This window comes from Megalops cyprinoides, chromosome 13 (assembly GCF_013368585.1).
Source record: "Megalops cyprinoides isolate fMegCyp1 chromosome 13, fMegCyp1.pri, whole genome shotgun sequence".
NCBI lineage: Eukaryota > Metazoa > Chordata > Actinopteri > Elopiformes > Megalopidae > Megalops > Megalops cyprinoides.
The window spans coordinates 19,125,184-19,151,218 of NC_050595.1; the positions used below are offsets into that span (position 1 = coordinate 19,125,184).

The following is a 26,035-nucleotide window of genomic DNA, read 5'->3' on the forward strand; positions in this document are numbered from 1 at the left end:
AACCGGGGGTGGTGGTGGGTGGGGGGAAGGGGGTATTTTATTCTTCTGTTCATTTCTGAAAATGTGTTCTATTTCTTTTTTCTTCGTTTTAGTATGGGTGGGATCGTTAGCCCACAGGGAAAGGAGAGGAGATCAAAGACACAATGCTTTTTTTATAACTTTTCTTTATTCAGAGTTGAACTTGGCCTTCCCATGCATATATTTTCAAGGTGTTCCTCATGGTCCACACTTAGCACTAACCACTATCAGAGAGGCAGTAATTGTTTTGAGTCATTTTGCTCCACAGTATACAGAGAACAGAATAATAGCATATTGAGAGCAGTGTAATATCTGTATAATCATACCCAATGCTTTAGTTAATTCAAATTTCACAATTTACCTCAGCAGGAAAAATAAATTCAGTTTGATATTTCATACAGCTCAACTAGAGCTGTCCAGGGTTATTCCTTTCCCGCAGAGAAAAGGCAAAAAAATCATGGGTTGAATTATAATGTATTGCACATAACTGTATAGCACTTATAAACTGAATGCGAAGCTATATGCATGCACTGGTCGAGTTCAGCCCCTTTCTGTCCGATTTTTGTGTTGTGCTGATGTTTCCTTTGGAGTGCTGTGCTCAGAGCGCGGTTGGGAGGGGAGAGAGAGGGAGAGCACAGGGGGCGCTGGATTGGTCTGCCGGCCGCGGTGTTAAGAGAATGCACCTTTCTACAGACAATCGTCTAAATTAAATGTAGAATTCTGGTAATTCTAGTTTAAACATGATGACTTTAGCTGTCACGAGCTCCATCCTTCACGGTTGCGTAGTTAAATCACGTAAGGCCATCTGCTATTAATCCTTCACTGGAGAGTCGTCCCCATTAAACTGGGGGTATCCACAGAATTTAAGGGTCCATTCCGCCTGTTTTTTTAATGTATTACAGGGTATATGGTCATAAGTACTTACTATACAGAAAAAGTAATGTTTTTAGATTCTATTTTAAATAATGTGTATGATATCAGTAGTTAGACTATTCTTTATTGTTGAATTGATAAGGCACTTTTAAGTGCACCACTCTGTTTTTTTAAGACTCGTGTGTTACCTTGTGACGTGTTGCATGTGCAGAAGAGATACCAGTTTTACCACAGTGGCAGAGGCCTGGCCTGAGAGAAGCTGCTGGGAGTTTTTCTGTGTGGATTTTTTTTTCGGGGGCAGGGAAACTCTAGGAGATTCAAGAAAGCCACTTTTAACCCTCACTCACCCTCACTCTGAAAGAAAGGCTCATCATTGTTCTCCACAAACCGTTCCCAAGGGTTTCAGTTTAACTGACAGCAGGAATTGGCTTTTTGTAAACAAGGCAGTCCATTATCTCAAACTGAGGCTAGCTAAGTGAGGCAGTCCATTATCTCAAACTGAGGCTGGCTAAGTGAGGCAGTCCATTAGCTCAAACTGAAGCTGGCTAAGCGAGGCAGTCCTCTACCTTGACCTGAGGGTAGCTAAATGAGGCAGTCCTCTAGCTTGACCTGAGGGTAGCTAAATGAGGCAGTCCTCTACCTTGACCTGAGGGTAGCTAAATGAGGCAGTCCTCTAGCTTGACCTGAGGGTAGCTAAATGAGGCAGTCCTCTAGCTTGACCTGAGGGTAGCTAAATGAGGCAGTCCTCTACCTTGACCTGAGGGTAGCTAAATGAGGCAGTCCTCTAGCTTGACCTGAGGGTAGCTAAATGAGGCAGTCCTCTAGCTTGACCTGAGGGTAGCTAAATGAGGCAGTCCTCTAGCTTGTCCTTAGGCTGGCTGAACAAGGCAATCCTGTAGCTTACTGTTGTCTCCTGACAGATAGTGTACATTGACAGTTGTGTACACCTGTCTGTCTCAGAGTTCATGTAAATCAATTGCTTCTTAACTCTGAGTATTACTGCATGCAATGTGAAAACTGGAAGTCATACTACCACATGTAAAGCAAGCTTGCAGTGGTTTTAGGTTATAGGATGTCACTGTTTTAGGTGTTACTGACACAAAAGAAGAAAAAATTTGCTAGCCTATTTAAAATGTTTAGGAGAAGCGCAGTGACCATAACAACAGTAGCTATTTACTGTCAACATATTGAGGCTGAACTACTTCTCCTTCACACAAACTCAGAGAGAGATCAGTGAAAGGTACTGTGCTATTTGTCAGAAGACCATCTTAGCTCACCTGAAGCTGTTTCAGAAACTCACCTCTGTTAAACTCCTGAATGGGATGTTGTAGTGGATTAAAAACTGCTTCATTTTCTATAGGTTGTCGTCTTATAGACCACAGGCGGCCCACCCACCCATCTCCCACCACAGTTTAGAGAAGCGTCCCATGTCAGCTTGCTGAGGTAGAAATAGATCCAACAGCAAGGTGTGAAAGGAGAGTATGGTGAGGAAGCCAACAAGTGAGTGAGTGATTGGATGAAGCAGTGGGTGAGAGAGAGAGAGAGAGAGCACAGACAATTTGTCATTTGTGATTATTTTTCCTTTTTCTTTAATCCTTAATTCCTTCCTTAATCATCTAAAAAACATGCATTCTGAAATGGACTCCTTCATTATCGTTATCTTTAGCATTGGCTTAAATTTGCTAATGAAGGAGCAGACATCAATGAAAGCTTTTATTCTGGCCGTGTAACATCGCTGATTTGGTTTTGTTTGGATGCCTTCCTCTCTTTGGCTGGCAACCCCATTGCACGCCGTCTACCACCCCTCTGTGGTTCACCATTGCTCTTTAAATACAAGGCTACAAGCATGCAAAATCCTGATCAATCAGTCCTATCATCCTGGTCAAGCCATTTGGCCCTCTCCAGCTGTGATCTCACTGCTCTGTGTCCCTCTGCTCGGTGTTACCCTGAAACTGAACCAGCTTTTTAAGGTTGTCTGTCCTGACAGCTGCCCCCAGACGCAGCCACCAACCAGGCTTTGTACCTCTGTCAGACATAAACCACAGCAATGAAACATTAGCTTCTGAACTGTGGCCCCTCTCTTGTAGACATTGAGTTTTTAAACTTCAGTGAGGCAACTGAATTTCCTAGCAGCATCCCATGGCTTATGAGCTCCACATATCGGAGCTGTGTGTTTGATATTGAAATGACAGATTTGTTGTCCAGCATTGCCACCTAGTGGCTGAGTCAGAGACAGCAATCACAGGGGAGGTGGAGGGAGCATGAGTGCAGCGTGTCTGTTCTGATGAACAATTTAGTCTCTTTTCAGCTGATCCATAAAGGTTCTTTTCAGTTTAAGTTTCCATACATATGAGTGTGTGTGTGTGGGTGTGTATGGATGGGAGGGTGTGTGCAAATACATCGGTGACTGCTTCTCTACAGTAAGGTCTTGGCTAACAGTGATATTTGTCGTTAAAAAGGAGATAGAGAGAAACAGATTTCAAAGCCTTGTCTGGTTGTAAAGTGTCTATTTTTGTATCCCATAATAAAAACACATGATTGAGAGAGAGACAGCGAGAGCTGACAGACAGCCCTTATGGTATATTTGCAATAATTAAGCATAGGTGTCATTTGTGTTAAATGGTGTAAGAGTATTTTGTACCATGAGCGCTTTTTCATAATGCTTGGAAGTCTTTGCTGTTGTTGTTTTGTTGGTGTTCTTTTCATTTGGCCTTTGTGGGCAGGTCTGAGCATTCATACCTGAACGTGCCATAGACGCTGCTTGCATTAGTTTTCCTGTCATGAGAGGTGTGGAGATGTCGTGTTCTGTTGGTTTAGGGAGTTGTAGCACCAGTTAAACTTCTGAGTTTCAGCGGCTTGTCACCCTTTTCATGATATAATTTTATTTTATTGTTTTTTGTTTCGTTTGTTTGTTGTTTTTTTTTTGCACATTGTCCTCAGCCCTCTGCAGTGCAATACTGTCCGTACACGACACGCCTGTGGTGTATGTTAACCCTCAGGGAAGAGTGAAAAGAAAAAAAAAACAGTATTTTATACTTTCTTTAGGAAACATTTCTGTTCAGTTCCAGTTTTCTGTTCTGTATTTGTTGTTGCTCCTGTTTAGAGGTCTAACATCTAAGAAAGATCCCTTTAACTGCAGCCAGAAAGAAGACTACACGTGAGCCTGTGAGTGAATCACATAGTGAAAACCGCTGACAGTGGTCATGGGCATAAGACACCAGAACTGAAACCTGTTGAAAATGACTGACTGTGTTCCTGGGCTAAAGACTCTAGATGGCCATATAAATGTATTGTTGCAGACATTAATTAGGATGGAGTTTATTGGACTCTTTATTTTCTAGTGTTCTCTCCCTGCTGAAATGTACGTGTGTGTGTGGAATTCATTATTAATGTTCCATTCAGATAGTTCTGATGTATGTAAGTTAAAACCATGCAGACTCGAGTGGATTCAAATTATGTTGTCGTGGTCAGCATCTAAATTTGTGTCTAAATTTTTTATTATGAATTGGTCTTTCTTTTTTTGGGGAAAACCAGATAGTTCAATATTTATGCATCTTTTGTTCTGGGCTGTGAAATGGAAGCAATACTATACCCTGTGAGGTGCCCACACGCCACGTCCAGAGCCCCCATGTAACGTTTTACTTCCACAGTGCCATTCAGACAGGTGTGTGTCAGCACCGGTATCAGCAGAATCCAAGTCAGAAACTCACTCTGAAACTGTGAATGACAATCCATGTATATATGAACCTCCAATGGTAGAGTAGGGTTGTTTAATCTGAAAATTAATTGCTCAGGGAAAATGAGTATTACAGTGTCGAGGTCATTTTGTGCGATGGATGTTTCTCTCCACGTGTCCATGTATCTACCACATATGCTTAGCTACGACAGGAAATAAAGCATATTGGTCTCATTAAGTCAGGAGCAAGATCTCATTCTGGAACAAACTGACAAACGTTCTCTTTTTGATGCGAGGTGCAAACAGGTGTCTGGCAGGTGTACTTTCAGGTGTTCACATTTTTTTTTCCAGTTTTTTTGATTTCATGCAATAAAATAGCAGAAATTCTACGTATAGTATAATATGATGAAATTTTGGTTCTTCTTACTTTTAATTACTTCGATCAATCCTGAAAGTCACCGGACACCGAAAATGGCAAGGTTCATGTGACAGCGGTCCTGTAGCTCTGGCAGGTTTGTAGCACAGTACTCACCCAGCAGCAGTGGGACATGCTAAGATGGCGTCGGCTTGCTGTTTCTTATCTCCAAGCCGTTTGTATGTAAAAACTTGGGCCCGTGTATCAGAGTGCATTTGGATAGGATGGCTTTAGCAGCCAGGCGGAATCCTGTTACATCCCAGTTAGTGGTAACAGCCGGAAGATCAGTCAAGCTTTCCTGTGCCAGCACCAGCCGGTAGGACTCTCCTCTGCTGGATCATAGCCGCCAGGTTTTTTTTGCATGTTTCTGCACAAACTGACATTTTATTAATCTAAAAACCTAATGCGCCTAATACTGAGGCAAAAAGCATTACGATTTTGACTTGATCTGAGCTGGAAAGGCAGTGTTTTTTAAGTCTTTTCTCTGCGTGAGTCATCGCAAAGCCTCCCTGGGTGTGGCGTGGGCTTTTACTCAGCTTCGTGCCAAATGAACTTCCCCTCTCCGCTTAGCACAGTGCAAGGCTTTGCCCCTTTGTGCGAGTGTCACCCACTTCTAATACGGGTTTAAAAAAGGGTGGCCACGGCAACCGGAGCTCTTCGAACAAACTGTGGCGAACCACCTTTTCATTGTCATCTCAGTCGACTGGTGCTAAACAACGCCTGCTTTCCCGTGAATGAATGTGTGACGAACACACCTCGGCACGGCAGTCCCAGAGAGTGGAGAAGTCGTGTTTGAACACGCTGTCCGTTTCAGTTCAGCTGATGGTATCTTGGCTTTGGGTGGATCGCGAGCAATACCAATCAGAAAGTGAGCAGAGAACAGAATGACAGAATGAGTAAGTAAGGCAGGTAACGGTGACTGGAGACTCAGGGTTCGTGACAGTTCATCATGCTATTAGTTAGTGGCTAGACACTGATTTGAACCAGTCTTAGCATTTTGTTCTGGTGAGCAAAATCATTTGATTGGTTCATACAAGTCGGTGACCGACAGCATATGGGAGCTCCACCTACTTTTCTCAGCACTGATATAACCGTCACTATGGTTGTGGAAAAGTGTACGTCGCTTAGGTGAAAGAATAGCACCCTCCACCCTGCCCCGCCCCAGGGTGGCCAAACCTGGGGCCACGCTTTATTCACGGACCCTGCTATACAGTAACTTAACCTCTACATTGTGGTGAAACTTGTATGTGTGTTTTGCAAAGAATCTTTCTTTGTGTACTGCAAAGCTATAGGTATGTTATTTATTGCAATAGAAGGGACATCAGTGTTTGGATGAAAGTATGGCCGTTTTTTTTTAGATGTGCCCGCCCGTCCCTCCTCGATAGTTTTCTGACCGGTGGAGAGAGAAGAGATCAATTACCAATGAGGCCGAAGTATGTTTTGGTGCCAGACTTGGCCATTCCTCTGATTTGGAGTATCTTTCTATCTGTATTGTGTAAGCAGAGTGACCTCTAGCTGTTTGTCGGGTGATGTATGTAAAAGCAATATTTTACACAACAGACTGTGGGCTAACCAACCACTGCTTACTAGCTTTGTGTGTGTATGTGAGTGTATGCATTTGTGTGTGTGTGTGTGTCCACATGAGTGTGTGTCTTAATGTTTATACATACTGTAGATGTAGGATGAATCCCAGACAAGGCTTTTACAGTGGGTTGAGAGAGACAGGATCAATTGGTAAATTTGTAGTCTTTACTTTACCTTCCCTTCCTTTTGAAAGGTTTGTATCTCTATGTTTCACGGCATATTTTTTAACAATTATCTCAGTCTCCAAAGCACAGGCGTAGTAATGACAAAAAAAGAGCATACGTTTTTGAAAATAATAAAAGAGAAAAACTTCTAGCCATAACCGAATGTCAAGCAATAATATAAATGTTGTATTATTATTGTTATTAATTTTGTGCATAGGTTTTAGACATCTGCATGTAAATACAACCTCTTATTTATCCCATGTGATTTTTTTGATCATTTTTTCATGCAAATGTTTGACTCGTTCTGTTCCTGTGAGGGGGACTCAGAGCTTCAGATGGCCTGTATACATTTTTTCCTCTCTCTCTCTTTCTGCTTTTTAATACGCAATATTTAATGTTATTATTGATCACATGTATAGAGGTAACTTTATAACTTCTGTCTGTATAGGTAAGGGGAAAAATACTGCTATAAACGCCTACTCAGTGCAAATATTTATCTGTTTATTCAAGACATCATGCTGTACAATATCTCTGTTTTAGTATACTACACTCTTTTAGACTTAGGTTGATAGAGGTAGGGTGTGCTTAAATTTCTTTTGTGTTACTCTGATGTGAGGTGCTAGGTCAGTTACTTTCGTGAACAAAACTTTGATTCCTACTCTAGGCCACCTTATTTGTCCTCTTCATTTCACTGAGTATTGATGTATTGATAATATTAGGAATAAAGAAATAATAATGAATAATAACAATAGTGAAATTATTATAATACCCAGCAAAGTACCTGTATCAGTGTGCTGGTCTTGGGGCAAGGCTTCTGTTTTCCTTCTCACTTTAAAATTATTAGCAAAGGCAGTATCAGTTTTTATTCAAGGTAGAGTCGTAATACATCTATTTGTGGTTTCAGAAAAAAAAATTTAAATTAATAATGATTTTGATTTGATTTTGGCTGAAAAGGCAGTGTTTTGTTTTGTTTTGTTTTCTCTGGGTAATGTTCCCGATAGCCACTGGTTGAAGCTGAAGCAATGGACCAGTGGAAGAGCTCAGAATGTACCTGCTGTTGTGTCTGAAGACAGACATTACTGCTGTCCTTACCTCAATCCAGGGAGCCAGATTTCATCAAAATGTTCAGCATTGAAATTATAATAATAATAGTAATAATCTGCTAGCATATGGCCTTTTTTATTGAAAGTGAACCCAAAAAGTGACCAGTTTGCCAGATGAGCTTGGCTTCTTGGACCCGTGTTTTCAGAGAAAAGCTTTTTTTTTTAATAAAGGTAGGCAGTGTGTAAGTCCATCATGTTCAAAATGGACTTACTCATAGATGTCTCTAAGTGTTATTGTACAACCGAGTATCAGAAAAGTCACCTTCAAAGGAATCCCGTTGCTTTTTTTCTAAAACTTTCATACTTTTTTGTAACTAGAATCAGCCAGAATATGCTTGCAGTAATACATGACAAATAATGGTCACAGTGTTGAAGGAAGCATAAATTATTTTAAGCAGTTCCTTTTTTGTCGTTTTTTTTTTTTTTTTACATGTATATTGAACGACAATGTGTATGCACATGTAGGTGAATCCTATCAATATTGTGTTTCATTCTGTTTTCGTATTCTGTCTTCATTGGGAGTTTATATTTTCCATGTTCGTGTTTTCCATGTTTGTATAACTGTTAAGACCGTTGAAACCAGTTTTCCTTTCATTCAGTGTGCTGTATATTTCCATCTGTATAGGATAATGGAATTGCAATGTACAATGTACAGGGTTTTTTTTTCCCCCATGTCACACGCCAGTGAGCATGAACGGGGCAGGTGAAGACAGCACACCGAAGACCAGAATAATACAAAGACATCAAATTACGTTTCAATTCTGGCTGATATCAGGTGGTGAAGAGCAATGCTCAGTTCAGTTCATGCCCAGAAAAGAATGGACAATCCTTCTTGGTGTCTTTTTTTTCTTTTGAGTTGAATGAAATTGAAGTATTTCCTTTAATACACAAAAGTTGACTAATGCATTGTATTTTAAGTATGCAAATGTGTCTGTAGGCAATTCGTAGAGTACAACACATTTGGATCCTCTTTGGAGATGTTTTGTTTCATGTAAATTGGAAGGGGTTTGTTCCATTCGAAAACAGTGTAGTCTGTGGGAAATGTAAAACCAGGATTGTGGTTGTTGCGATTTTTTTATGTCACATGTTTGCTACTGATTTGAAAATGAGGACAGATTATCATGTTAACTTTTTACCCAGCCCTTTTGAATCCTCTTTAGGAGTCGTCTCTTCACAATAGTAGTTTTGCTCCTCCTTGTCTGATTCTTAAATATATACAAAAAAAGTATTTTGATTCATTTTGTAAATACAGCTGTAAAGAAAATAAGAAAATTTAATGTTGTCTTTTAAATACTTTTCATTCTAATATGAATGTTGTTATATTGTACTTAGAAACTGTACCTTTAATATTACCTTTATTAAAAGTGCATTGGACACATCGATTTGAGATGTGCTTCATGTGCTCCTATCCCATAATAAAAAGGACCGCTTGTATTGGCCTCTTGTTATTTGTCTACTTGATTGCTGTGACTGATTTATTTTAACAGTTTGTAATGAGTCATAATGTGATACTACTGTGTAAAGGGATCGAGTATGGAGTACTGTTTGCTGTTTGGACACAGACACACATTCAAACTTCATTTGTGAGTAACACTATTATTAGGCTACTTCCAGGGAAACTGACTCAGTCACAATATCTTTTCTTTTCTTGTGTTGTAGTGTTTAATTTGTTTTCAGTCATACCAAAACCAAGTGCCACAAGCTCTGTGGTATATTCATAATCTGTTTCATAGGAGATCATGGAGTTGGATAGGCACAATGTAAAAGCACATACATGCTAGCAGTGCCGATTACCTGGGCTGGGACGGTGCTGGAGAAACTGTCCAATACATTTTTATTGTGTTATGCCAGTTCTAACTATGCTCACTAGCCATTTATCAAGACAAGGGCAACCATCCTGATTTCAACACATCAAGCCAACATTACGTGTCAGCCCCAAAAACAAACCCATGGCATAACGCAGCCAAAATAAATGCCAAACTGCCTTTACTTTGGACAAATTCACATTGGAAAAATATGACAACTGTATTCTTACATCAAACTGGCAAGGAAGGAAAGTATGAATATTTCACTCAGGAACAAGTTTGTCCCTCTATTGTAGCTAAAAATTCATTTTCTTGTGTGGAAGCAAACTAAGTGAAATTGGTGACAATTTGGACAGTTTGGCTGGGGAAAAAAGGCAAACCAGCCCTCCCTCGCTCACCCAGCACACAAAAGTAAACTGACAGAACATTAAAGTGATTTTATTTACTTAATAGAAGAAGACAGAAACGCACATAAAGTCTACCAATTTACACTACGGGGAGGGCCAAGCAATCGCAATTCGTATAAAATGTAAAACAGGTATAAAGGGACACTGTGCACATAAAAAAACATGATAAGACAAATAAGCACCTAAGAGGAAAAATGGAAGAATTCAAACGATTTAAGTATATTTACATTACAGCAAGACCAAGCTATGTGAATTTCACCCGTTATTTTGAATTTATTACTTAGTCGCCTGCACCTAACACATTAAATTGATGCGCTCAGTGTAACGCGGTACATATGACCAATCTCGCTTATGACACTTGCGCGTTAGATCATCCAACTTGTCGTTGGTTGTGCCAAACATGTGTTTACGTTATTATCTTGTTGTCTTAAAGTATACAAATCAATGGATATGTTATTGTGACCGTTACAGTGAACCGAGTTCTTACTTAAGTTGTCCCTACATTTGAAAGTTACTTTCGTTGTAAACGCTTTTGGGCAACACTGCTTTTGGCCAGCTGATGGCGCAGTCGAGTCGTGTAATAGTCAAATGTATGACACGCGCTCACGAATAGGAACTGCTCCGATAAATCCTTTGTTTCCTGGGGGAAGATGAAAACGTAACACACTGGTTTGAATTTGACAAGGCGAGAGACGCATAACTTAATTTGTGGCTACCGAGGTGCACATGGAATTGACCTGGTAGGGTGGAGAGGGGGTATTACCACAATAAACTGGCTAATTTACTGTTCTCTTGTATTTCCCATTTCATTGTTCATAGTAATATTGCCTGCTAGTTAGCTGTTTACTAACTCTAGCGTTGGCTCGCAAACAGTAAGGCTAGCCAGCAGCCTTCTTGAGTTTTCTTCGCTACCAAAATAATCGATAGTAACTTACAACTTTGAAAGTGGCAATTTTTAATTAAACGCGCATTTAAGGGAAATTTGACCAGCCTGCCTGTTTTGTGCGTGTACAGTCTAGCAAGCCTGTTGTTACGGAGCAGACTTGGTCAGATAGCTAGCTTGCAACTTGAAACTGTCCCTATTCATTAACAGGGATACAGTTCCCTGCGATGGCACCATTTTCTTCTCCCGAGACCTGTATGATAAGCACTCCTTGGCGCCCACCGTGAAGGAGCTTTGGGCTATAGCACAAAGCAGGTATGTATATTTCCAAATAAGTTCTATACAACACTATTTTGGTGTTCATACACCCACGTCAGTGGCTGTCAGCGCCCGTCCTTGATATATTCTGTAAACAAACAACTTCTTTTTAAACTGTTTTGTGTCTTGCACTACATTACATTACATACATTTAGTAGACGAGAGAACAGAAGTGTGTCCATTCTAAGGTTGTATGGTTATTTTAACGCTTCGGCTGATGAACACTGCCGAATGAGTCATATTTTTGTCTTCGCCCCCAAAGTGCTTCAGCAACAGCTGAAGTAAAGACGGAGTCAGCGGTAGATGCCAGTGACAAAAACGCCGACTGCCCGCCCTCGGCAGTACCAGAGAAGGGTAACCTGAGCGCAGCCCAGAACCCCGAGTGCGGTTCCCCTGCCAGCGACGCCTTCCCGGAACCCCGAGTGCCATTCCCCGGTTTCTCCATGCTGACGAGCCGAGAGCAGCAGACATACGTGCGCCTGCTGATGAACAAGACACAAAACGAATCCTTCCAGGTGCGCGCCTTGGCCAGCTCCGTTACAGGCCCCTGTATACCGTGGAATAGTTACCTTGTTTGATCGAATTATTCGTTTACTTATTTTTATCCTAAAACATGCAACACAGCAAAGCTTACTTTCATATGCACTGTGTGAATCTGAGTCCTGCTCCCTCCCAAAATAAATAATCATGAAATGGGTGTTTGAGCAAAATGCAAAAATAAAGATTGTCATAAGTAACAAGGGGTTTATAGACCTGTGCACATCCCTTGTACCAACAAGATACAGGGCTAAACCCTTCTGTAGTTAAAGATCCATCACTGGGGTACCTTAGTTCAACAGCACCTGGAACTCTTTCACCAAAACAGGAAGGAGCACGCAGTGCATCTTTCCCCATTGATATACTGTGTGCGATGTCAGCAGGATATTTGACAGTTATTACTGCTTACATTCCAGCTGCTGCACGACAGAGTGATGTTTGAAACAACAGAGTTCATGAAGTACCTACAAGATGTGGCGAGGATTTGTGCAGACGATTACAACTACCTGTCCCCTGGAGCAGCTCGGTACGCAGAGGTATGGCGCAATGGTATGGTATGCAAGTATTATGTTTTGTCTGTTGACCTCCCTGTTGATATGTTACCTGGAATTTTGCCTGCTTGTGTCTGTTTCTGTCAGGAGTGTCTCAGAGCCAGCCTGGAGAAGGTGAAGAACTACCCACCAGTTTATCTCCTTCAAGAAATGACCAGCATAACAGGGGGAAAATTCAACCCGGAGCTATCCCTGAACTTTGAGAAACAGCTGCTGGCATTGGTAGGCCTCTCCTGCAGTTTGAGTGCTTTTATTTCACAAAGTTGCCCACCTAGTTTAAAAAAGAGCAGGAGAACAGTGATGTAATTGTTTGTGAAAGGTTCAGCTTGCTTGGTCATCACTTTATTGATTGTGTGTGTTATTCTGAAAGTGTTTTATTATCCTTCTGCAGGGCAAGGTGACTACAGGGGATTTCTACAAGGCGCTTCCCAAAGATGTCCAGTTAGCAGTGGACTACGAGACCGTGTTTGCAGAGACTCCTCCAGAGAAGAAAGCAAGTCTTGCATGCAGAGTATGCACATGACTGCTTTCATTTTCATTTACAGTACTCAACCCATTTGTTTCTGTGTGCCTTTCGCTAGAACACTCCTGAGTGTACGTCGTATTCTTCAAATGATAGTCAGACAAGGCAGACTCTTGCCCCTTTGACTTGACCTCTAGTGGTGAAATATTGTTATTGCACCTCTTTGATACAGGCAGTTATAATGAACCAAAAACAGCATACTTCTGTCCAGGGTAATGAAGAACAATTGATATTTTCTTCGTCCACTAGAGGGCACAAGAGTACCATGTTAAAATTGTACGTGGTAGCTTTTGTTTCTGGAGGTGGGGTCAGGGGTGTGGAAACCCAGAAAAAGCACTAGCTGATTCAAAATCATAATTTTATGCTCAGTTGGCTTGCTGTTTGCCTTGTACATCCAAAAATATAAACACTTAACTTTGTATTTCAAAAAAGTAAGCCTTTCTGACATTTCTGGGAAAGCTTATTAATGTATAAAGATAAAATAAATGAAATTTAACCTTTATTTTAGGCTTCAAATAGATGAACAGGCAACTCGATGATCCTAAAATAATTTGCTGACAGATAACAGATGTTGTAGTGGGTGATTTCTGCGATTTAAGAATAAATTTAAGAATACTGAGAAAATGTTAAGATTCATCAATAGAATATGTTCTGGTCCTTTGGCTGTTGTTATACATTGTTTTTTGTCTCATTTCTTTGCAGGACATCAGCAGTGATCAGAATGCAGAGAATCTGTGTGCAAGATATGACCCTCACGTGTGTCTGACCAATCAGGCGTTTGTCAGACTCCTTAACAACCATGGACCAGACTACTGTGACCAATGGGAGATACCTGTCTGTGTGAAGGAGACCTCTGGGAAAGGTATAGCATCACCTGGAGGCAAGAGTGGCAGTGTGACATCCTCAAATATAATTTTTAAGTCAGGGGTTCCAAAATTTCAGAGCACATGACCCATTTATGTAGTGCGCTTATTCTTTAGTTGAATGTTGTTTCAGTTTATGGAGAACAGGGCGTTTTCCTGCATGGGCCTAATTCATTTCTTTCTTTCAAATCTTTACCAATATCCCAGAAAACCTTTGTCTCTTTGTCTCTTTGTATCTTTGCCCTCCTCATGAAGGAGAGATCATGTAGAGCGAGGTCTCGTCCATATTGATGTGCTGGTTCTATGCTGAAGAGTTGTTTGAAGCCATTGCTGTGCTATGTTCATGTCTTCTCAAAGATTCGAGGAAGGTGGTCTACATCGATTCACCACTAGTGAAGACAGAGATGACCGTGAGGGAGAAGAGCCTGCTTTTCCAGGAGGAGAGCATGAAACTGGCGCTGAAGAGGACCGGTTCCAAGAAAGTGTTCGAGCTCCTGCTGGACCACCCGGAGTCGGAACAGCTGCCTCCCCTACCTGTGAGTGCCCTGGACCACCCAAATGGCTCAGTGCCCATTGTCTATCAAAGGACGCCATGCGCTATGCTCTGAATAACCCGTCAGTGGTCAATTTCATTTCACAAGCAGATCAGTTTGAAGTTTGCAGGCACTTCTGCTTTGTCTGGAAAAAATTATAGGTGCTTGAAAATGAAATAAAACCCAAGAAAAAGTTTGGCACATCCAGCTAGCTTTCCCCAGAGATTGTTTTCTGGCTTGAGAGCCTGATCTGTAAAAGAGAAGTCCATTGCACAGTCTGTCAGTCTCTCTTTCCTTTGTGCCCTTAGGTAGTGTGTCTCTACAGGGCTGTTGTTTTCTGATGTGTTTTTTTCTATTTAAACAGGAGACCTGCTCAAGAAGTTTAGTTGCTTTTGATGACACTGGGGTTGACTTTGAGACGGATCTCGCAGACCTGGAAACGTTTGGAGAATCGTCATCCGCATTGAAGAAGACCCAGATCCAAAACGAACCGCACCCACCTGCAGGTGGAGTGAAACCAGTGCTCTCTCAGCCTGCAGCTGCTCCCAAAGAACTTACTGGCTCCTCAGAGACCGCTGTGGAAGGTTCCAGCAAAGTGGAGCTAGCTCCTGCTGTGACAGAGGCCGACTCCGCGCAGACAGGCTTGGAGGCCTCATTGTCGACTGACAGGTCTGAGCAGACGGATTTGAGCTTTCAGTCAGAGACAGAGGGCTCGAGTGCTTGCAGCCCCATGCAGGGAGCAGGCCGGAGTCCACTGTCCTCCCCCCCGGCCAAGAGGCTGAAGCCAGACCCCGCTGCAGGGCTGGACAAGCTCTCCTCTGGGGGCGAGTCTGACGAAGAGCGGCTGGTGATTGACGTCCCGTGTTCTCCCAGCAACACCTCAGAGAGAAAGGACAAGACTGAGGCCCAGAGTGTGTCAGAGGGTGCCAAAGAGGCCACAACACCTGCAGACCCCATCACTGACACCCCCCGCTCACCGTCCCCTACTGTCATCCCCGACACCCCTATGTCCCCCTCCCCTGAGCCTGACAAACAGCCCTGCCCTGAACCCCCCTCACCAGATGTCAAAGAGAAAGCCAGAAAAGCCACCAGGAGGTCCACGCCCAGAGTGTCACATGACTGTGACCAGCTGGGGCAGATCCTGCGCATGCAGACCGCCTTGCTGAAGCCCCGCCCGGACTCCACCCATGACACAATGTCTCCGCCCAGGGGCGGGGCCAATTTATCTAGCCCTGCCCCCCAAGCCCAGAGCCACCCGCAGTCCCTGGTGAAGCCCTGTGTGTCCTCTTACCTAGAGGCCAGTCAAAGCCCAGTACAGGGGACTTCTCTCAGCTCGGCTGTGAGTGCATCAGCTGACAGCCAGACACCTGTGCAGAACAAGAGTAAGTCCTCAGTTCTTTTGAAGCGATAAGAAAAAAGTCATCTCTGATGCTCCAATCAGTGTGTTAGAGTGCATGTTTTGTAGTTGCATACTGTTGCTCTGACGTGTTGTACAGGGCAGCTGGGGGAGGATCTCCTGGTCAGTGCTGTGTGATGCTGTACTGTGTTGTGTGGTGTTGTGTGATGCAGGGCTGCTGTCCGAGGATCTGCTGGTGAGTGCTGAGGACGAGCAGGACTATGAGAGTCCGGAGGAAGGGAACCTGCTGTACCGGCTCTACAGCCTGCAGGACATCCTCCTGATGGTACGCAGCAGCGTGCCCTACGCCCGCTTTAAGAAGATTGGGACTGGACCCAAGGTGGACCCCTCTCTCTCTGCCGTGCACTCTCTACACTGTCCAAAGCTTCAAGCTGATACATCCCAGTGGAAATTTTATTTTCTCCCTCAGGGGGCTTTTGGGGTCACACTTTTAGAAATAAACTTTTTTAAGTTTTTTTGGGGGTGTAACGTGTCTTTCGCCTCCTCAGACAGTTCCTGTCCACATCTTGCCCAAACTGGAGTACCAGCTGTGCTACGGCATTGAGTGTTTCACCAAGAGTGAAGCCTGCCAGCTGTGGGCCGAGCGGCTGCTCCACTCCAGCACTGTCTCCTATGTGGGTAAGGAGTCTGAACGCTGTACATTAACCCTGATACAAAGAACTCAGGCCAATTTGTGTTAAGCTGTGGGTTTTTATATATTGCATTATATTGCTGTTATATTGCATTACATCATGCTCACTCTGGATAATGCTCTTATCCAGAGTGACTTACATAGGTTACATTTTTTTTTATATACATTTATACAGCTGGATATTTATTGAGGCAATTCTGAGTTAAGTACCTTGCCCAAGGGTACAACAGTAGTGCCCCAAGGCGAATGGAACCGGCAACCTTTCTGTTGCGAGTCCTGCTCCTTACCACTGCGCTACGCTGCCAGAACCAAAGCGGGAAATCATGCTCTGTACTCCTGAAGCATTTGTGTGTTCGTACCTCTGTTCACACAGAAAGAGCTCTTGGCAGGTCTTATTACTGAGAATGATGCCAAGAAATGTTTTGGAGGATAGGAGGTTCAGTGGATACGCCCTCCAGTGGTGAGGGCTGGGTGGTGTCGGAGTCCTCCCTTTCCACGGCTCCTGAGTAGGGGTGTGTCCTGTATTCTAACAGCTCCGAGTCGCTCCCAACACCATCACGCTCCCAGCACAGTGACACTCCCACATTTCCCCACAAGGCTCTGGCTGGGTCGTGCTTCTTTCCCAGTTCACTGGAACCGTTATTCACTTCCTCTCACAGACCACATCGGGAAAGACCTCTGGTAGCGGCTGGATTGTGATCTCAAATAAAGCCTGAACACCCCTCTTTGTTCTTGTAAAGGTGAAGAAATCCAAAACTTTTGCGATCCGAAAATGTGCCGTAGCAGAGCGAGCTATCGGGCTCAGACCCCCCCCCTTTATGCACACACATTTAACCGTTAACTGTTTCTGCAGTGACTCACCATGACAAATGGATGTTTGGAGTTTGTTTGCAGTGTGTTGCTATGCCAGCTGTAACACTGCATTGTCTGTGGAAGGCCTGCTCTTAGACACATCCAAGCTGATTCACTGTGCAGACACATTGAGAGAGTTTTTCCACAGATGTCAGTCAGATATTACTATATAGCGTATATACTATTATAGCATTTGTAAATACGTCTATCTCCGCACTGACTTGTAAATGGGATCCATTTTGGATCTGTACCTTTTCTACACTTTTTACTGAGCTGTACCTCAGCCACAGCAGACCCAGGCAATGTTCCTTCTGCTTAGAACTAGCAAAGATCTTTTTTAATATGGCCTAGTTTTTGATCCTGTGTTTACTGTGAATAGAGTAGAACCCCATGGAACAGATTGTAAGTGTTACATGGAATTTATATTGTGCAAACGCACTTGCCTTTTTCCCCAGTGTGCTGCTCTGTGTGTTCCACCTAGTTGCCTTAAAGGGTGCTATATCCTTGGTTTCCCCCACCCTAACTGTTTCCTGTTTGCTCAGGTTGCTCTGAGGTGGGCAGAAACCAATCATGTGGCTGTAACCTGGTGTTTATGTGTCAGTGCATGTGTGCGTGCGTGCGTGTGTCTGTGTGTGCCTGTGTGCTTGTATGCTTGTTATCGTAGAGAACATTTTCTAAATTTTAGAGCTCTGCTGTGTTCAAGTCGTTGTTCGATGAAGCGCATGAAAGTTACATTTAACCTGCTAGCACTGTCTCCACCAGATGGCATACATTGACACTTAGGTACAGTTATTTTTTTAATGGAACTCGCAGGTAAAGTCTTTTTTCTTTCTGCTTCCACGAACATATTCATTTCTAAATACTGAGTACTACTGTACCTATGACAATCTCACTACCACATACAAAGCACTCTTGCAGTGGTTTCAGATTATAGAATCTAACCTTTTCTGGAGTTGCTGACACAAAAGAAAAAAGATGAACTATTTAACAAGGGAGGTGAGGGAAAGGGACCATAGCAACTATGACCGTTTACCATTTATTTCAGGCAACACCATGTTGGAGTCAAACTATATTTTTTTTCCCCCCATGAGAACTTGGAAACTCCAAGACCAGTTGATGTGAGGTACTGTGCCATCTGTCTGAAGACTGGTGTGCCAGCAGGTCTTTGGCACATCCTGTGTTGTTTTTGACGGGTCTGTGTGTTTAGTCATGGGAATAGAGTGAATAGCGGGAAAGCCATGCCTTTGTCTGGGTCTTCCCTGCGGGCGTCTAGGAATGTGGCCTTGTTTTACATAGGGCCGAGTCCTTTTGAGCAGCAGATTAAGCATGTCAGCAATGTCAGCTTCCTTACAGATCACGGTGACCCCTGCTGGCTGGGGTGGGGTCATGCCACACCGTTGTTGGAAAGCGTTCAGCTGTTTTGCTGGCAGATAAGCTTTGGCCCTGGGTGTGGAATATGCCATGAACAGCATTGAGAAATTTGTGGTTTTTGCATTTGTGTCATTTTTGTTTTTGTTTTTGTTGACATTTGTGCTTTTGTTAATGTCTAATGCGTTCATAAATACCCTGTTGTGTGTCAGAAGGACACAGTTCTTCTGTCAGATTCAAATGTGCAGCGCAGTTTTCTTTATACTTAGCAACCGGTCATGTCGTGATTGGCTCTTCAACTCTACTGTAATCTGGCAGATAAGGGTGTGTCACAGGAGATAGGTTCCCCTGGCCTGCATGCTCAACCCCCACCCACTTCAGTCGGTCGGCTTTTTTTTTTTTACCCCCTCCCTTTCCATGAACAGGGAGTGTCTGGGCTCAGCCCTATACAAGGGTCTTCCTCCACAGACAGAAAGAGATTGCCCAATGCTCCACTCCCAGAACCCAGCATATCAACACTACAGAAGCACTGTCAGTCTCCCAGGGCAGCTTTTGGGTGTGCACAGTGGTCAGTATTCCCTCTTACTGACTTCTGAAAACATCATTACTTTGTGTTTAATGTAGAGAGTGGTTGTTGAAGATACCAAACACTCTCCCTGTGTACCAAGTCTCAGCTATGAACTTACCAGGTGTCTCTGGGTATTTCGGAATGGAACATCCTCAGGAACCATGTGATTGGACAGCATGTGACAATGCAGTGATTGTTCCTCTGGCCCCATGTGAAATATGTTCTAGCTTGTGGCCAGGATGTAGTGTATGCACAGTGACGCCATTGCTTATGTGTCTGAGCTTGTAGCCAGGGCGCAGTGTATGCGCAGTGGTGACATCATTACTGGTGTGTTTGAGCCTGTGGCCGGGATGCATTGCATGTGCAGGACTGACAGTTTTAAAAGGGACGTGCTGTGTGCGAACCCCAGGGAACTGACACACTGGTGACACACGCATTTTCCCATGCTTGTCTGTCTCAGGGGTGCGCAGATATCCCGGGTGATCTCACTGTCCGAACACGTCTCAGCATGTCTGTTTAGTAAAGCGGAGTCTCCCTCTAGGGGAGTTTTCCGTCCCGTCAAGGAGTCTCACCTCCTTCTTAGAATATAGGGCTGCAGGAGGTAGTGTGACGCTGTCGGTTTACCCCATCAGTAGAATATTAAATCTGCTGTGCCATTGTGAATCCCTGCAAAAATATCTATTTACACTGTAAAGTAAATAAACATGTTATGGTAAAATGTGTGTTATGCAACTAAGTAAGAACTAATCAAAGTCATCTCCATGGTAACAGATGACAGGAAGTGATGTGATTCCAGGTGTCCTGCATGGAGCCCTGAGGCTCCTGTTAGCTCCGCCTTTAGGGAGATAGTTCGTTAACCTCTGACCCATCATTGACCTATGACTGCTCTGGTGTGCCCATTTCCTCCCCCTCTGTAGGGCACATTGATGCACTCTCCTCGAAGCTCTACAAGATGGAGGAGGTATCGCCAGAGAGGATAGTAAACGCTCCCTGCGGCTTCACGTGAGTACCAGCGTAGGCACGGTCACCTGGCTTGCCCTGCAGCTTCCGAAGTGGGTGCTGCTCAGTCCTTTTGCCCAGCAGGATGACAGAAGCCATGTTTTAGGGCCTCTTGTAGCGGAATTCTGCGCTGATTTGCTGATTGTTATAGAGCACAGCTGAAGTTGAGTGGGATGAGGTAATCGGATGATTATAAGGTTTAAAATTTTAAGCGAACTGCAGAGTTCCAGACACGCCCTAGAAGTCTTTCTATGCATGTCCCTCCTTTCGAAGAAAAAACCTTAGATCCTCACAGGATTAATCTTCAGCAGGAACTGGGGTAGGACTGTTGGGTCCTTTTCAATGCCTCTAAGCCAGCAGTCTACAAACATTCGCGTAGGCAGCCGCGGTACTTTAAATGATACAGTCTTGCTTTTTAAAGCCTGAGTATGTTTCCAGGATAATGACAGGGCTGTGGCCTCCAACCCAGCTCCACCGGTGCGTCAGTTTTCACATGTTTGTTTAGCTTTCCTCTCCCTGTAATCCCGTGTTCAGGCCTGCCAGATCTCTCAACATACTCCATCATTTGCTGAAGAAGGCTGCTGGGTAAGTACCAGGTTCCTTTGGTTATGGTCAGGGCTGAGTCACAGACATTTGGTTTTACTGATTGAGTGTTGGTCTGAATTTCCCCATAGAGATATTAGCTTGATTAATGAAGGGAGGCGTTCTTTATCTGTCCATAATTTGGTCTGTCAATACCGTTAGGAATGTGCCTTTTGGACATGCTTGCACTAGTCATGGGAGAGTAGGAGGTACTGTTGCTGACTCACTGATTCAGACAAATCATAGTGTTTTTATTGTAGAAGGGAAAGTCTTTTAATTGGTTCCTGTGGCTCAGTGATTGACAGCATACGATGGCTCCACCCATTATGGGGTTCATGAAGCGTCACTATCGAGTCAGCAACACTAGCCATGTTACTGTCTCCACCATTTAGGGTGTAGTTTATGGGAGTGGAGGTATCTGTTGAATGAATTGCCTGCTGTCTATCTGTAGTTTACAGGAGGGAAGGTACCTGTTGTGCCATAAAGCGGGGGAGCCTTTTGTGACCATTCTGAAAGCAAGCGATGGGAAGAACATCTCTCGGACAATCTACGACCTGCACCAGGCCCACAGCGAACTGCCTCAGGCCCCGCCCCAAGGCCCCTTCCCTTGGGTTCCTGTAGACCCTGCCCACCTCCTCCCCTTCCACATCAAACACGGACGTATCCCCTGCACCTTTCCGCCTCAGATCCACGCCAACCAAGTAAGGGAGTGGCTCACCTGAAGGGGTTGAGTTTGGATAAACCATAGTAGGAATGACACTCAGTAAGCAACTATTGGAACGCTACACCATAATATCGCTAAACTTTGACTTCTGTTAACTTTCAAATGCTTGTTAATTAATGAAAAGTTTGACAGAGGAGGTTAAAAACCGGTCGGTGTTCATGAAGGAGAAGAACATTGAACGAAAGCAATAATGCAGGGATAGCTTTTACTGGCCTGTCTCAGAGACTGACAGAATGCACATCTCTTTGCAGAGGGCGGCTTTCAGACAAGGCCTGAGAGTGACCTTATGAGTAGGGTTTGATTTTTCACATATTTGCCCCTGGGGGAGCTTGCTGAGTCTGGTGACAGCGCGCAGGATTCATCACGGAATCATTCAGGGATGATGTGTATGTGTATTAACTCGGATACGTAAATGGTAAACTGTGTCTGAACACCATGCAGTGCCATCTCAGGATGTCATTATCGGTGCGTCACCCCACTGTCTTTAGAGAGAGTATTTCTGCCATCTTGAAATGGAGCCAGAGAGCGCAGAAAAATGTTGCATAAGAAAAATAGGAGATCCTTCATTTCACCCTGAGGAAGAGGCACAGTTATGCAGTCCCTACCCATTGCTAGCGGCAGTGTGGCGTAATGTGAAAGAGAAGAGCTTATAACCCGAGGGTTGCCAGTTTTATTACCAGGCGTGGCACCACTGACCCACTTAACCTGACTTGCTTCAGTAAATATCCAGCCCTATAAAATGATGCACAGTGAAGGTATCTAAGCTAAGCAGATAAAGAGATGTAATATAGAGTAGTAATTTGGAAAGCCTCCCCACTGCACTGTAATGATATCTTGGTGACTGTGTATGGGATGTCGATGAGTGAACTGTTGCTCATGCTGTGATGTCAGCACATCTAACATTAATTGCTTCATCCTTGAATAAACAGTCCAGGCTGACGGCAATATCATTTGTAGGCATGACAATAAAGAGCTCCTACATCAAGATTTCTGTTTCCAGAATGCTCTAGAAATAGAGACTGTAGGAGTGATGGAGTTGTTACATTCTGGGAGAGTTGGATGGCTTGGAGTTTAGCACTGATCATTAGTCTGAGTTGAGCTTATCTGAGTTGAACAGGTTTTACCCTACAGTTGCCTAACAGTAATAAAATAACTCAAAATTTAAAATGGTGTAATAAAATCAGATGTGGATCAGTATGAACTGAGATTCCCCCCCCTACAGTTGCCTAACAGTAATAAAATAACTCAAAATTTAAAATGGTGTAATAAAATCAGATGTGGATCAGTATGAACTGAGATTCCCCCCCCCCCCCCCCACATGCTGTTAAATTTGCACAAGACACGCCCGCCTGTGTTGGCTGCAAGAACGCTCTGAACTTATTCTCAGGGGTTGTTACCTACAATTCCCCTCTCTGTAAGATAGGGCCCAACCCATTAACTCTCTTATTAGTCTTATCAGATGTGCTGTTTGAGCTGTTTGCCAGAAAGCAGTTAATCTTACATATGTAAGAGTTAAATACTGTATCTGTATCTTAAAAGGAAAGCCTTTTATGTCTGAATGTGTTTTATGTTTTTTTTTTATGTTTTATGTGGCCAAGCAGAAAACTAGTGCTGGTACCTGGAGCTCTGTTGCATTCATGATTTAATTGGTGGTGCTCAAAGGTTGCCTGGCTCTGGATAACTTTTCAAAAATGCTTCTGCTAGGAAGCAGTGTGCCGCCTTGATATTTGTGTATTTGTGAAAATCTTTCAGCGTTCTTTAGCCTTTTCTGAGTCCTGTAAATAGTTAAGTCAGGCAAAGACCTGGCACGTTTACGGAATGTCCGTTCCTTCCATGCTCAGCACCAGGGGAGGATCTGTGAGTCTCTTCTGCCTGCTGTGGAGGAGTGTGTGGTGAGCTCAGAGCCGTGGCCCAAGGGCTGAGTGTAGTCCTGCAGAGAGGACTGAGCTCTGAGGCTCTGGGCCTGGCCTCGGCCTCCGCATTACACAGTAATTCCGTAATAAACAAGAACTCCCCATCTGTGTGTATACACACACTCCAGGCCACATGGGACACAGTCAGGGGACACATTATCAGTCAACGTCACTGGTGCTTACCCTAAGGTACCATGATACAGAACGTTAAAATGTCCCAGGAGGTGTTTTTGAAATAACGTTTTCCCTTGGATTTTACACAGAATCCTCACATGTGTAAAGTTACCGAGATACCATTTCAAACATGCTGTGTATACAGTGATTGTATGTAATGTAATGATTCATACATTTGAAGGTAGATGATTTGTGTGATTGCTTGCTTACATACTTTCTTGGCAGGTGTTCTTTTATTAACGTATGCATTTATACAGCTGAACTGATGTTATGGTCAGATCTGGTGGGTTCAGTTTATGTGTGAAAGGGAGCGAGTTAACAGCAAGTTAAGTTGTTTAAGTTGAAGCTCATGTCAGCTCTTGTGAGTCAGCAACATTCTGTACAGGCTATTGGCTGCTTCAGTAACCCTTGTAGCCTCACGGCTGTGGGCCTCTGTGTTAAATATAAGCTGATCTGAGGTCAGCTGAGCTGTGGGTGTGTCCAGGCTTAGTCAGTAACCACAGCCCAGGGTAACGTTTATGAGTCACCATGGAAACTGTGAGACATTCCACAATCTGCTCCGGGAGGCATTTCCCTTACACCAGGACTCCGGCTTCACAGAGCACAGATGCTGCCATTTCTCCCGTTTTCACCATCAAACACTGGCCAGTTTGGTCCTTTTGATCAAAGAATTGGACGAATTGGGCTTATTCTTGCTTGAAATGTTTTGTTAATTTCAGCAACTACCTCATTCATGGTGTTGTGCCCATAATTTTTTTTCCAAAGTTATATGAGCAAAGTTGCCTTGTTATTGTTGTTAGGCCATCTGTGTGAGGCTGCTGAGCTGGCACTAATGTATCTGCCAGTGATGTTACACATTGAACTCATGCTTGAATGGCGTGCAAACTAGTTCATAATTTTCCACTCAGCAAACACAAAGTAAATGGCTGTCAACCCCTCTGTGATCACAGAATTCCCTCAGATTACATCAGATACAGAGGGGTACGCTACACTACTGTAACATCACACCATGCACACCCCCTCTTTCATGTTTTTTTATTGAACATTTTTACAATGGAACTTGACACAAAGTGCTGATAGAGTGATGAATGGATTGCATGTAGAATAGCCTTTGCTTAACTCTACATAAACTGTAACAACCTGTTGACGTCTGCTCCAGGTAAAAAAGATCAAAACTGGTGTTGAGATGTTGCATTCTCTGAATCATTTAGCTAAGATTAACCAGATAGGTAGTGCTGCTGTTGTGCTTGCCTGAATCAGCAGTAAGGTAACCTCGATAGTGCTCAGAATATGGAGTGTGGAGTTTTGTATTCTCTTGTATTTTGATCGATTTGTATTTTGTCCTATGCACCCCTCACCTCACAGGCAGTCAGGGCTAGAGGGCCGGGCATCCACACAGCAAAGGGCGTGACCACAGCTGTCTGGGGTCGGCCAGGCACCGCCCAAACGTCAGCCAAAAAGAAGAAGAAGAAGAAGAAGAAGAAAAAAGGAAAGACAGCAGGTCCCAATAACAAGCAAGAACAGCCCGGGAGCCATGTCCAGACGACACCAGCGCAGTAAAACAGAAGGCAAACGCAACAGGGAAGCTGAGGACTTCAGAAAGCCACTGAATGGCGAATCTTCTGCATTTGGGTTATTGGCAACTGCTGCAAAAGTCTAAATCAATGATAATTTCAGATAGGAAGTGTCTCACTGTAAAATGTATTTATTTATTGTTTAATTGTGTCTGAACTGCTCATTTGTAAATGTACGGATCAATTCTGTGCTTAAAGAGGAGGACCTCTTACTAAGTCAGAATATTGTGAACAGCGATGTCACATTATTTGGAATGTTCCCTCCAGATCTGAAGATGTATATTGTGAAATTTCAGTTTGATTACATTATGTATAAAAGTTTAATTTTGTATTTTGAAAATGGCCTCTGGACAGTTTTCTTTCACATTCTGGAAATTACAACTTTGCTGATGCAGTCTTTGGAAATGCTGGTAGATGTTTTGGGCCTGTTGGGTGGGAGAGGGTTGATAGAGGTACAGTAAAAACTTTTGGAGCGTTACTATTAGGCATTTCAGGTGGGACAGGTTTCTGTCAGAGGGGAGGGGTGCTGGTAGAGAACAAGAGTGCGAGGGAAGTGTGGAAAGTGACTGCTGTCTGAGCAGAAGCAATTTTGATAGAGTAACAGTATGGCCTGATGGAGCAGGGTGTTTGGTAGAGTTACAGTAGGAGCTGCAGCAGTGGAAACGGTCAGCAGAGAGTTAGTCAGGCCTGTTGGAGCAGAAGTCTTGCGGGAGCAGGGTGTCCTTGGCTGCTGTAGTTTGAGAAGTGAGTGTGTGGAGGTCATTTGACCATCAGAGCTGGGAACTCTGTCGCCCACCCCGAATCAGCACCGAAACCCCTCCCGCTGCTGTCCGGTTTCTCTCCAGGGTGGGTGAGTTTTCATGAACGAACACCAGTGGAGACAGGACTTCTGAGAATATTCAGAATTCATTTGAGTTTCCCATGTAGTTTTGCTGAGAATACTCCCTCTTCCTCGTTTCTGTGTGTGTGTGCAGATTCCT

At 43.6% G+C, this 26,035-nt stretch overlaps 1 protein-coding gene across 2 annotated transcripts; it reads left to right on the forward strand.

Annotated features, from left to right (window-relative positions):
- Positions 1 to 10,703: 10,703 nt before the first annotated feature.
- Positions 10,704 to 25,311, forward strand: ice2 (interactor of little elongator complex ELL subunit 2). 2 transcript variants are annotated; one of them, XM_036544567.1, is made up of 15 exons: positions 10,704 to 10,785; positions 11,139 to 11,243; positions 11,509 to 11,761; positions 12,200 to 12,319; positions 12,422 to 12,556; positions 12,726 to 12,845; positions 13,560 to 13,719; positions 14,078 to 14,256; positions 14,618 to 15,635; positions 15,823 to 15,989; positions 16,159 to 16,288; positions 20,007 to 20,091; positions 20,623 to 20,673; positions 21,122 to 21,371; positions 24,847 to 25,311. In XM_036544567.1, exons 1-15 carry the CDS (start codon positions 10,772 to 10,774, stop codon positions 25,039 to 25,041), a joined length of 2,982 nt encoding a protein of 993 aa, XP_036400460.1. In that variant the 5' UTR covers positions 10,704 to 10,771; the 3' UTR covers positions 25,042 to 25,311. The 2 variants fall into 2 exon arrangements, with proteins under 2 accessions (XP_036400460.1, XP_036400462.1); XM_036544569.1 differs by lacking the exons at positions 21,122 to 21,371; positions 24,847 to 25,311 and having other exon boundaries at positions 16,163 to 16,288.
- Positions 25,312 to 26,035: the final 724 nt, after the last annotated feature.